General features: G+C 39.6%; 1 protein-coding gene and 1 long non-coding RNA gene across 5 annotated transcripts in view; one reads left to right on the top strand and one right to left on the bottom strand.

The window, feature by feature from the left end:
• FBN1 (fibrillin 1) overlaps positions 1-13,121 on the top strand; it is a 217,149-nt gene that overhangs the window by 77,792 nt on the left and 126,236 nt on the right. For all 4 annotated transcript variants that reach the window (XM_038418952.2, XM_043494228.1, XM_038418951.2 and 1 more), the window contains exons 7-8: positions 2,647-2,844; positions 5,715-5,840. In XM_038418952.2, the coding sequence (XP_038274880.1) occupies positions 2,647-2,844; positions 5,715-5,840 (324 nt within the window). The remainder of the gene's footprint in view (positions 1-2,646; positions 2,845-5,714; positions 5,841-13,121) is intronic.
• LOC122456167 lies at positions 3,683-8,553 on the bottom strand. Its single transcript, XR_006274865.1, has 2 exons — positions 8,406-8,553; positions 3,683-4,346 (listed from the first exon to the last, which is right to left on the bottom strand). It is a non-coding gene; the product is annotated as an uncharacterized LOC122456167 (long non-coding RNA).

The raw sequence follows: 13,121 nt of genomic DNA, 5'->3' as shown, positions 1-13,121 counted from the left end.
AGGGAGTGCTACAGGGCAGGCATGCTCTGAGACAAACTGTCATTGGAACGGCTTATGCAAATAACTAGTAGATACATGAAAGAATGTATAAAATTGTGGAATGCCCATGAAATGACTAAGGCCCTTTCCAACAATCTGGTGAGCATCTGTAGTGAAGTACTGAGTCCCATCAACTAGAGTTAGGTGAAAATGTTTGTGTTTTCAACAGCAAATGTTTGAAAAATTAAAATATATTTTAAAAGGGTGGTTTTTTCCTTCTGGTTTTCAAGCAGCTTATAAAAAAGGTCAGATTTTTCAAAAATTTAAGTGAAAATTTTCAATGAAAACTTTTCAATTTTTTTTCTTATTTTTTACCTAGCATTTTTCAACTAGCTTTACTCTCAAATCCTAACTAAGGGCTTGATCATGCAGACCCTTTGCTCATTGAAGTAGCTGCATTGACTTGACTTGAGCTCGGATGGAATGTGAGGAAGAGTTTGCAGGATCAAGACCCAAGTCCGTGAGAGCTGAGTGCCTTGTAGAAGAAGACCCAGGATTTATAACCTCTTGAAATCAGCATGATTTACAAAGCCAAACATGTTTTTTTAAAGGAATGTAAATATTGTGAGTGATATAAGTATAGGTTTCAGAGTAGCAGCCGTGTTAGTCTGTATCTGCAAAAAGAAAAGGAGGACTTGTGGCACCTTAGAGACTAACAAATTTATTTGAGCATAAGCTTTCGTGAGCTACAGCTCACTTCATCGGATGCATTCAGTGGAAAATACAGTGGGGAGATTTATATACACAGAGAACATGAAACAATGGGTGTTACCATACACACTGTAACGAGAGTGATCAGGTAAGGTGAGCTATTACCAGCAGGAGAGCGGGAGGGGGAGGCATATAAATATGTATGTGTTAGGTATACTTTGTCCGGCCTCTGCATGGGAACAGGCCTAGACTAGATGTCCTTTTGAGGTCCCTTCCAACCCTACGTATCTGTGATTTTATAATGTCTTTACTTGTTCTACAATTAGAGTTTCTTCTAATATTTTGAATGGAACTCATTTCACCTTTTTTTTTCCCCTAAGCATTCACCTTGTATTGTATCAGCATATATTATTAGGGTCTGATCCAAAGCCAATTGATGTTAGTGGTAAGAGTCTTATTGACCTCAGGGCATTGGATCAGGCCCTTCTATGAGAAACTGAAGCTGAAAAAAGCATCGGTTTCTCTGTGAACACGTTAACATGAGCATCCAAATTAATCTTTTTCTAATCCTTTATATTGGCCTCCAGACTTTTCCATTCAAGGGGGGGGGGAAGTGGAGAGTGATGAATCTTCTGTAAAAATATGAAAATTTTATTTGACAAGTTGAGTCTGGCATGTCCTGGAGACAGCAGGAATTGGTGTTGCTATTTTGTTGTTGCCGTGGGAGAATGGAACAAAATAAAGGCTACTAATATTTTATTAACATCTCAGTTTAATTCTGTCTGTTGGATAAATGTCCTGTTCTACCATAAACAAATCAAAGTAGACATATTCCACATGCCTTCAGTTCAGCTGTAGGCAAAGTTTACCCATATGCTTGGTATGGAACATGTCTGTGTAACTGAAAATTATGCTTACTAAACTTCATGTAGACTACATACCCTTGAGACCAGTTTAAAAACAACAGTTGTGGAAACAAACAGAACCTCTTTTATCAGTGTAATTTTAAGTACTGTGCTAAATATTAAAACAAGCTTCATTCAATTTGATGAAAAGACCTCACTGATGTTATTACTAATATGATCTCAAGCTGCAAAGTGGATCCAAATCTAGAGCTTAACTTCCCCAAAATGTGGGAGTCATTCAGCTTAAGGAGTTTTCCTTCTGGGACCATCTGAAATAAAGGCATGCATTAAGCAAAAAAGGCACACAAATATTTGATCAAATTTGTAACTGAACTAGCTTCAGCCATGCTCATGTGCATTATAGTGTTGGCTTTCTTTGAACATTTGAGGGGTTGAATTTTACTGACACAGCCATTTACAGAATGGGACCTGCTTAGCTGCATTGGTGAATAACTCGGGAGACTGATTGTAAACGTACCCATGCAAAGATGCATCCCCCTTAAGGAACAAACAATACCATCTGACTTATCTGACCAGTTACAAATAAGTTTGAGTGTCTACCATTTTACAGAGGTACGCCTCATCATGATAATATCTGAGCATCTCCCATTAAATAAAAGAAAACAGCAAAACTCTCCCTCCTCATCATGTGCAGGAGTACCTTAAAAAGTAGTGGAATTATTTTTCTTCTTCTCACTTCTACCTCTCACCCAAACACATGTGGGCTCTATGAAGAGCAATGGTAAGAAAGCTAAACCAAAAAAATGGGGCTTACATTTAGTCCTGAAAATTATGAGGAGGCTTGGAGCATCTTGAATATCAAATATTCATGGTAAAGTAATAGTGATCAATCCACAGAGACGTTTATTTCGTATTCAAATATATTGACAATTAAAAATAAATTTGAGAGAAATTATGTGCCCATGGATAATCACTATGTTGGAAAGAGGGATTTTTGGAGATTTTTATGGGGTAAATTATTAGTTGCAAATTATTTACCCAGCTCTGCTTTATTATGAGTTATGTAATGTCTTTCCTTTCTTTGGATCAGATTATAGGACTGGCCCATGCTTCTCACTGGTAACCAATCAGATGTGCCAGGGACAGCTCACTGGAATAGTCTGTACAAAAACCCTTTGCTGTGCAACAGTTGGGAGAGCATGGGGCCACCCCTGTGAAATGTGTCCAGCTCAGCCTCATCCCTGCCGCCGGGGTTTCATTCCAAATATTCGCACAGGTGCCTGTCAAGGTAAGCTAGATGCAAAGCTTCACCAAGAGCTGCTAAAATTATTAATGGCTTAATCTTGATTGAGTTGCATTGCTTTGTATAACCTGTCCTAAGCCATTCTCTGCTGTACGTGGGAAGAACGACGTCAGATACATTACTTTATGGTTCACTAAGTGTATGATGTTCAAGTAAGTGCATTAGTAACTTAGGTCATGTGAGAGAGCAGCCAGGCTCTTAATGAATTTTTCACCGCCAGCGGCTCCTTCATTTGACTGGATAGTGGCGTTTCTCAATACGCACACTGCCACTCCTGAGAAGGGGTTTGTTCTGTTTCAAACTGTACTCGAGATAGACAAAAAAAATCAAACCTGTGAGGAGGATGATCTCTCTGCTTATCTTAATTTTTGTTGTGGTTTTTTTTTTACTTCAGTTTGTTGGCATTAGGTTCATTTTGTATGTCTCGTCTTTTGAGCTACATTCATCTGACCTGGAGAAAACTGCATGCCGTGCCGTTTAAAACGCCCAAATTAAAATGCCCTATTGTACACTTTAAACAATTTTGGAAATACATTTGCATTTAGTTCAAATTGTAAAATCCACGCAGATGTTGCTTGCTTCTTTCTGAGCATGCCTCACCCTAGAAAGTCCTTACACTGCTTTTTTGGCTTTTATTCTAATACTTCCAGCTGTACAAATTCTTTTATTGTCTGGATGTCTGGCAGGAAATAGGAGAAAGTTAACAGGGGCAGCCATGTACTGAACTGGTGTGGATTATAAATTCCCAGGACTGTATCTTTGGGACTTGTTCATTTAGACCTTTCTAACATATTTTGTATTGTGAGAATAGAGAAGATAAAGATTATAAATCTATTTCTAATTTTATTTAATCATGAAATTCCTGTGAAGAACTTCAAGGCATTCCATTGCATTAAAACATTTAGACATCTCGTACCATTGGTAAAGTCCTGTCTGGTACCTGAAACAGGCCTGATATACCTCTAGATGGACACATGTTAATGCTGCTTTTGTAGGATACATGTATCCATATTCTGACTTCAGCCATCCTAAGGCACAGTCCTCTCTCCCTGTGAAAGAGCAGGGAGAAATTGTGTAGAGGGTTGAGAGTTGAAGTCATTTGCAGGTCGGGGACTGTATGTGCATAAATGTTTGACCCATGCCCTCAGCTCTTAGGCTGTGCCTTGTTACACCTCTCCATTGTTCCTGTCACGGGAATGCTGCAGAGCGACCTCTGATGGTTTGTATGGTCCAGAACAAGGCTGCTTCTTCACACTGCATGTTTCTTAGCACACAACTACATGCAATGACAATCCAGTTTTGGCTCTGTAGGTTTGACTTGTACTTCCAGTTGATCTGTTCTCCTGTGTCCATACTTTTAACAGACCAGGTATGGAACTATATGTTATCTTTATTCTTCATGCAGTTGTATGACATCCAGTCTCTTTAAGTCAGATAACTTAAATGTCTTCAATCTTAGTGGATGTTATTTCACATCCATATTTGATCTAAATTGTAAAATGAAAGCAGGTTCAATAAAATCCAGCCTTGTTCCTGCAGGTTCTCTGAAGAAAGAACAAGCCCATGATGTTTGAGAGTCAGTAAGACAAATGGACACACATTTAAGATATAAAATACAAAATTGTTGCCCACTGTTCAAATCTGTTCTTTGTTTGTCTATCTGGCATATTTTAAAAAATGCAGAAACTTAAGTTAATAGTGTCATGGTTCAGGTTTTAAACGCTTAGAAATTAGGGGAATCAAAGATGTAGGAGGAGATGTTCAAGTGTTTAAGTAATTTACAAACACAAGTTCCATTGGCATTTTCATAGAGAATTCTTCTGGGAGCTGCATGGTAGTACAAGTGCAAGGGTGGGAAGACCATTCTGAATGCTCCCAAAGATGGTGGGGCTCAGGGTCCAACTTGTACTAACATGCAGCTCCCAGAAGAATTCTCTGAGACCTCCAAGACCTCCTACTGCTGCTTTGCTCCTCCTCCCTTCCACTTTCCAATGCAGCCATTGCTGAAAGTCACAGTCCAGCCAGACTTTTGCACCTTAATATTTATGTGCAGCCTGGCTTTGTTAAGATTGATGTGGAGACAAAAAATGGGGATCCCTTGAAATGTTCATATTTAATTTCCTACCCACAAGCTGCCATCAATTTTGCTGTTTCATTTTCTTAAAAACAAAGATTAAATATAAGGAGGAGGGGGAAAAAGGGAAAGGAAAAAGCTATATCATTGATGTCTGAATACATTGTTCATTAATGTCAGTCATGGTTTCTTAAATCAGGTCCTAATCACCACTTATTTAAGGGTAGTTGGCACCTTGTCCCATGGGAGTGAAGAATAAAAACTCCCCATTAATAGTAGACTGAATACCACGAAGAACAAGGGTCTCTCTCTCTCATGTTGTAGCTTGCAGCTCTCTGGCTCATCCAAAATTTCTGCATATGCGTCATTTTGAATAACCTATTATACATGCCTGCCAAGATTTTCAGAAGGGGTTAGTGATTTTTGGGTGCTCAATTTGAGAAGCCTTAAAGCGGCCTGATTTTCAGAGGACTGTGTTCCCGGTACTGAAAATGTTCCAAATGTTTTGAAAAACAGAAGTAAATGTTATAGCAATAAGCTGAAAGGGTGATACAATAATAAGCTAGCAATTTTTACAGAAAAATGTTTAGAGAATTGTAATTAATCATTCTTTCTGTAATGTAATTACAAAATCAGTCTCTACACGGGCAAGAATCATAATATTATGATGGGATGACCAACAGATTTAGGCATATTTACTTAGTTTCTGCATGGACAAATTGTTATGGCTCTTTCTGAGGAATGAATTAAATGTGGGTGTTTTTCCTTTATTATATGATAGATGTGGATGAATGCCAAGCCATCCCTGGGATCTGTCAAGGGGGAAATTGTATTAATACTGTTGGATCTTTTGAGTGCAAATGCCCAGCTGGACACAAGTTTAATGAAGTGACACAAAAATGCGAAGGTAAGAACTTTCAGAACTTTCGTCTCAAAGTAAGGGGGAGAAATCTTCGGTTTGATGCCAGCTTTGTTTAGAAGTTTGTCACAAATGTCCCAGTCTCTCTCATTTCCTTGAGTATGCAAATGATGTTGCACACAGCTCATATGAACAATATGCCTTTCTCCTTCTAAACCAGAGAATCTTAAATATTGGCCCTGCAGCTTTTTCCAGTTTTATTCATGTAACATTTTACAGACTTAAAAACTCAAGGTACATCTGAATCAAATTAAACATGAAAACATAAAATATTTATGAACTAATATTTTGCTTTAGAAATATTTGAGGCACATGTCTTTGCACAATTTGATTTACAAGAATGCTTATATGACATGCAGGATCCAATTCCCCTTTTTCTTTTCTACATTAGATGAAGTGTTTTTTCTTCCTTTATCAGTGCTTTGGTCCTCCTTGTATAGATCAGTGGCAGATGGCAATGCAGAAATGTGTATTATGGTCAGGAGCTTGGGCAAAGGAGGCAGGACTAGTGGCAGGAGCTTGGAGTCAGGGGGTCAGAGCTGTTGTCGGAGTCAAGAGTCAAACAGAGGCTCAAAACTGGAGTCTGAGTTGGGAGTCAAGCCACGGGTCAGTACTGGAGACAGAGTCAGGGATCCATCTGAGGGTCAGTACTTAGTATCATAGTCCGTGTTGGGGGTCGATCAGGGGTCAGAATCCAAATCAAAGCTTAGGTCAACACCAGGAGTTCAGAAGCAGGGCAGTCATGGCAGCTAGCTAGGGGTCCACATTGTTGCCTGGATACTGCTTGGTATACCTCATGGGCTTCTATAGGGTCAAGGAACCAATTAGGGATGGCTAAGACAATTGTCAGTCAGATCACTTGAAGTGGAATTTCCGATGGTGTTCAACTTCTGTGGATTGTGGATCACAGGGAGCAGCCTGGTTACAGCTACCTTTGGGTGGCAGCGTGGAGATTCCAGTCACCTACTAACCCCGGAGGCCTGTTTGCAAGTCCTGATGATCCATATAGTTACATGGTCATGGGGATTTTACTGCTGCTTAACCCTGACTTGACAATATTAACTCCTTTTTCTTCTTAACATAATGTAACTGGAAAATGGGATACTTAGAGCTTTCACCATCAGGGAAAAAAACAGACCCTGAAAATGGAAGCCCTTCTCCCTCTTTCATCCCAAGCCTCATTGAGTAACACTGTAGCTTGATCCTTTACATTGAAGTCAATGACAACTGTCTCAGTGTCTTAAATAATGCAGGACCGGGCGTCGCATGCTGCTGCAAAGTCCTGAGGCCATGAGGATTGAGGCACTTAGCATCTTGCAGGCTCCAGTCCTTAGAAAAGATTTATTTCTGATTAAATGACAGGAGGGTGATTTCCAAAGCTTTCTCATCCCTCTTTGGTTGAGTTGTTTAGCTATAAAAATGCTTGTTTCCAATGTATGTTAGTTAACTAATTTGGGGACCAATCCTCATACCAGGAGTGCCCCTAGTCATTTTGTCAGCCCGGGTGGAAAATGTTTTTGGCACCACCACCCCCTGAGTGGCAGAGAAAACAATCAAACAAATACCTGGCCAATCAGAGCAGAGCGCGCAAAAAAAAATAAAAAGCTGAGGCCACAGTAGGTCAGCACCCCCTGAAAGTTGGCACCCAGCGTGGTACCCCTAGAATTGACCCTGCCTGATACTCTTACTCATGGAGAGTAGCTCCTTACTCCACAGGTGGTTCAATTCCAATTGGCTTCACTAGGGTAATATTCAGTGTAAGTGAGTGCATCAGAATATGGCCCAAGGAGGATTTAATCAGTAGCATGTTTCTATGCAAGTACTGATCCTCCATTTCTTGCTTACACGAACTCCCATTCATTTCATTGGAAATTTTGGGTCCACAAGGGATCCAGAACTGAGCCTTTAAAATATGACTGTTGACTACACAGGCCAATAATGTGCATATGGTTTTAATTTATTCCTCCTTACCTATAGCTTTTTATCCTGACAGTGTTCATTTAGGGCAGTGATACTCAGACCACAATGGTTGAGGAGCCAAATTAGCGATCAACATTACCCAAAAGAGCCACAGTAGTATGAATTCATTGTTTCATTTACTATAGTACTATATATTCATATTTAAACAGTATGACAGGGGAAATATCCCTCTTTCAAGACTCTCAGGTTGGGCACCACAAAATTGAGGGACCCAGAATCACTAGTCATTTTAGAAAATTTGGAGCACAGCCATTTAAAAGGAAAAATCCCTATTTCAAGTAATAAATAGCTTACTTAAAACATTTTAGTTTAATTGTAGTTTATGGAAAACCATTTTGTATGAATTTATATACAGTATATTTTTCACATTGGCTGCTGGTGGCTTGGCTTTCCTTCTAGGAGATAGAGCACTGAGGAGATGGAGAATAATAAAGACTGAACTTGTCTTGTGAAATATTAATAATGGGAAAACTGAAACCTGTAGACCTGGACATCCCACCAAACACTGCTACTGCAATTTCCAGGCCCTTCAATGATGAATTGTTTAGAAACTCCCACCTCCATGTGCTATACCTGGTGTATCCTGTGGTTACATTGCAATGAATGGAAATTCTGTTGAAGACTGCTACAGAGACATGTGCAGGTTCTGACAGCAGTGAAGAGCCTGCTATATTTTCTTCAGCTAGATATTGTTACTTCAGTCAGCATGCATAATACATATGTGATTTATGTTAGTATTGGCTTCCCTCGTTGAAGAACCATGGGAAATGCAGATACCATAGGTAGAATGCAGTTACACATGTTGAAATTTTGCTAGGACTTCGGGCTAACACACTACTTTTAAGAGATGGCACGGGATCTTTGAGGTACAACCTGGGACTGTGGGTCCGCTGTGCCCCCTTAACTCTGCAGCCTGCGCTGTCTATCAAAATTCTTTGCCAGTAATAAGCAACAAACTCCTCCAGGTGCTGTTATCGCTCAGCCACCAGCATGCAGAGGCACGCCCAGCTATGTTGCATGAAGGCTCCCCAAGTCCCTCATGAACCATACACAGGAAAACTCCAGCAAATCTCCAAAACCCCCAGCCTTGCACGGCAGGAATATACCACCTTGAACTGCTCAAGCTCTTCTCTTGAGTGGTTCAAATTTATTAACTAGTTCACCACTTCATCAAAGGAAAGTGGGCATGCACCAGTCTTTGTAACCTGAGCAGATTTCCCAAGCACTTCAGACAAACTCCCTGGTAAGATAAAACATTAAAATAAGTTTGACTATAGAAAGATAGATAGATAGATTTTAAGTGATTATAAGTGGTATGCATAAAAGATCAAAGATAGTTGCCAAAGAATATAAAAAGTAAGCATGCAGTCTAAATCCTAAACCTTATTACACTAAGCAGTATTTGGATCAAGCAGTTTTTCTTACCCCATATCAGTTACAGACTGCAATATACAGACTTTCTCTTTAAGCCTGTGACCACTCACCTCAGTTCAAGTCTTTGTCTTCCGTCCATTCTTGTTGCCTTCAGTGTAGGTGGGGGAGGAGAAAGGTAATCACATGATGCCATTGTCCCTTATTTTATAGCCTCAGTCCATGTGGCTGGAAAATACTAGCACAGACATATCCTGGTGGGCCTTGCTGAGTCACAGAGTTGAGCAATCCCCCCGGTGTGGTCTTGTGCAACTCTCTTAAAGAATTTTAAATCCTTTGTTTACAACTCCCCTGCTGATTAATGGCCATTTAACGCCCTCCTGGGCATTGGTCACCTCCTTTATTGTCACTGGAGAACTAGCAGTGGGCAACTCCCAAACTCACAACATATTTCAATAACAACCATACAGCAAAATCTCCTAACTTCATGCTAACACTAACAATATACATATTTTGAGAGAATAATGGGTTTCAGCAGATCATGACCTTTCCTATGATATCTTACATGGCATGCTTTGTATGGAATATCACAACCATCCCCAATGATGAATATGTGGACTACAAGGTGCCACTTTAGTGTCACAATAATTAATGACCATGAGTTACTAGGCAGGCCCTTAGATTTAGGTTTCATTTCACCGTACTTCTAGTTGCCTGCTGCCTCAGCATTATGCTGAAGTTTGATTAAATAATGACAGAATTTTCTGACAAATTTTGTACATTGTACATTTTAACTACAGGCATATCTATATGTTTTTTTAATCCCAAAGGATCTCTAAGTGCCTTACAAACAGTACAAATATTTATGCAGGACTCACTTTGTTGAAAGGAAGGGCGGTCTGTGGGTTAAGTCCTGGACAGGGACTCAGGATATCTAAGTTCAGTTCCAGGCTCTGCCATGGACCTAATGTGTAGTCTTGAGCAACTCATTTAATATCTCTGTGAAGCAGTTCCCCATCCGTAAAATAGGGACGATACTTCCTTTTTCCCACCTTTTGCCTGTTTAAACTGGAAGCTCTGTGAGACAATGACTGATTCTTACTAAATGATTGAACAGTGCCCAGCACAATGGGGCCTACTCTCAATTGGAGCCTATGGACATGACTATAATGCAAATAATTAAAAATAACACTTCAGCTGCCTCTGGTGTGAAAGGGGATGTCTGTTGAACAGTTTACAATGTTATTACACCACATTTCAAGATACTGAAGGGAGCATGTAGCTAAGCACGGTGTACTTAAATCAAATTGGAATCATTTTTAGGACACCCCAGGGATCAGTAATTATCACAAGTGGCCAAGTCCTTGGTTCTACATCTTGTCTGTTAAGTAGCATCTCTGGTAGCCCTAATACCATCTCTGGCATTTGTACAGTAGATCTGGTTCAGCTGTCTACTGACTCACCAACACTATACTTCCTGCAGTATGTATCTCTTCCATGGAGGTCTTCCATTCAAATTCTGATAAACTCTGACCTTTCTTAGCTTGTGAAACAACAGGCCTAGTTGGAAAGCCAAAAACCTTTTAGCTATTATGCTATTTGCCAGCACAGGCAATGGAAGATTAGATTTAGAACATTAAATATTAGATTGTTTCACTGATTCATGTGATAATCTTCCTTTCAGTTTCACTAATGCTAAGCCAAGTAACTTTTTTTTCCCAGTGATGGTGGGTTATTCTTGGGGTAATTCTTTCTGCAGTGACCTTTATGTCTGCAAGTACCTCAAACATACTTACCTTTATAAAACTCACATGCTTAACAATGACACTGTTATTTATATTAATATCAACAGTAAAATAAACAGTGAAATGCTGTTTGGGTTAGGCTCAACCTAAAATAAAGAGTGGTGATTTTGCTTTTAAAAAGGTCAGAATCTATATAAACAGTGGCAACACTGACTTTAAACAGTGGTGAACTTGAGTCAGAAGATACTTGAATCTTATCCATTTACAACTATTATTTTTCTTTGTTAATTAAGTGCTTTATTCAGACCAAAATTCAGTTTCCACATTTTTTTGTTTCTGAGACTTTTGGGACTCCTGTGGAATATAATCCTGGTGCAGAAGCCAAAAGTCTCTCAGCACTGCTCCCAGGGAGCTCAGACTCAAGGCTTTGACAACGCCCTTTAAGTAGCACTGACCAAGAAGTTGCACCTCTCCCATACACCCATGTGTGGAATGTAGCCCACACAAATGACATCATAACAGCTCACTGAGATGTTCAGAATAATGCATTTTTGATGGACATGAGGGTTTTAGAATGAATCAGTCTCTATATACTCTTAGATGGTCTGTACTCTCCTAGCAGAATAAGCAGATCTCACTATAGGATCGTTTAAAGCACCTGATTCTTCAGGCTGATAATGATAGGAAGACAAATTAATAACATTTATTTTTTTCTTGCCTTGACGCCTCCAATGAGATGTGAAACTGGGGTCCTCTCTATTTGTGCTCATTAAAGATCCTATGGGAATTAGTAAAGGTATTAGCTCAGCTATTGTGGCCAAACTTCCCTCAAATAATTTTTAATACATAAAATAGATATCTTCACAGTGTTCCCTAACTTGTTGTGTGGCATAGCAGTTAACAGCTGCTATATTTCATCTCAAATATTTCATTGATGGAAGAAGCGATTCCTGTATAAAATTGGTCTATCGCTTTTGTATATCTCTGGATGAAAACTGCAATATAGTCTTTGCCATGTTCCACACAATCAGACGTACAGATGACAAGGACATTATCCCTTGTTTTCCTTTGCTGCACATAAGAGGGACTGTTTCTTCCTGTTAATAAGTTGGGGTTAAGTTTCTTCAGCTACTTGATTTGAATTTGACCCCTGTTATATTCACTTATTTTCTATACCTTTTTAATTCATCTAGGCCTTTGGTGCCATTGGTTTTTCATCACAATCAGGGCTGCATGTTGGATGTTACAGACACTTAGACAGGTGGTTGTTATTGGTTTCCAGAGCATCTTCTAGAATGCAGTCTGAATTTTTAGCTGCCAGAACTTTCTTCCTGTTTGCTGATAGTTATGTGTTCTTATTTTAGGCACTTATATGGCAGATGATGGAAACAGTTGTCTGTCTTTCAGTTCCTGTGTGCTTGAGCTCCCTAGAGCGCTATACCAGCTGCAGACTGGGAACAGCCACTGAAAAATAAAGGGATGACAAAGTACTATAGGCTGATTACCGCCAGTAATTGATGAACAATTGACGTTGGCACAGGTTGATATTGACATGCCACAGCAGGTCACATAAGCCCCTTGCTGTGGAAGGAATAGAACCTTCAGCATTACAGACTCTGTTATCAGTGTCAGTAGGTATGATCAGGTATACGGAAGCATGTGCTGTCATTTTTTTATGCTGACAGCAAAGAACTTCCTGTAAATGATTTGTCACTTGAAGATTTGGGGCAATAAATCTCTTAAAGGTTGCATCCATTGCATGATCCTTTTGTTTAAAAGTGATGATTAATGTATAAGACGTTCATGGATGTGATCTGCTTTCTGCCATCTGTGTTGTCCTATATGCTTCAATTTATGTCTAGAAATCTATAGCACATGAAAACCTTTCTGTCAGACAAATATTGTATGCTGGTAAAGAAGAGTACCGGTTGCATCCATTGCATGATCCTTTTATTTAGCATTTGAAGATGGAAGAAGCAGGAGGGTTGATGTTCATTGACTGCCTTGTGCTGTCATGCTGACAGAGCTTATTAGTTAAATTGGGTCTGTCTGGTCAATACTTGAGGCTTCCAAGAAAAACCTAGGCATGGTAGGAAGTGGTGTTGGTGATTCAGTAAGTGGTACACTTCCCTTTGTGTTGGAGTTGAACTAGTGCCCAGAGTTGAATTAGTAG

Source organism: Dermochelys coriacea, chromosome 10, assembly GCF_009764565.3.
Source record: "Dermochelys coriacea isolate rDerCor1 chromosome 10, rDerCor1.pri.v4, whole genome shotgun sequence".
NCBI lineage: Eukaryota > Metazoa > Chordata > Testudines > Dermochelyidae > Dermochelys > Dermochelys coriacea.
Note: the sequence above shows the minus strand (reverse complement) of the source record. Positions and strands in the feature narration are given on the sequence as shown.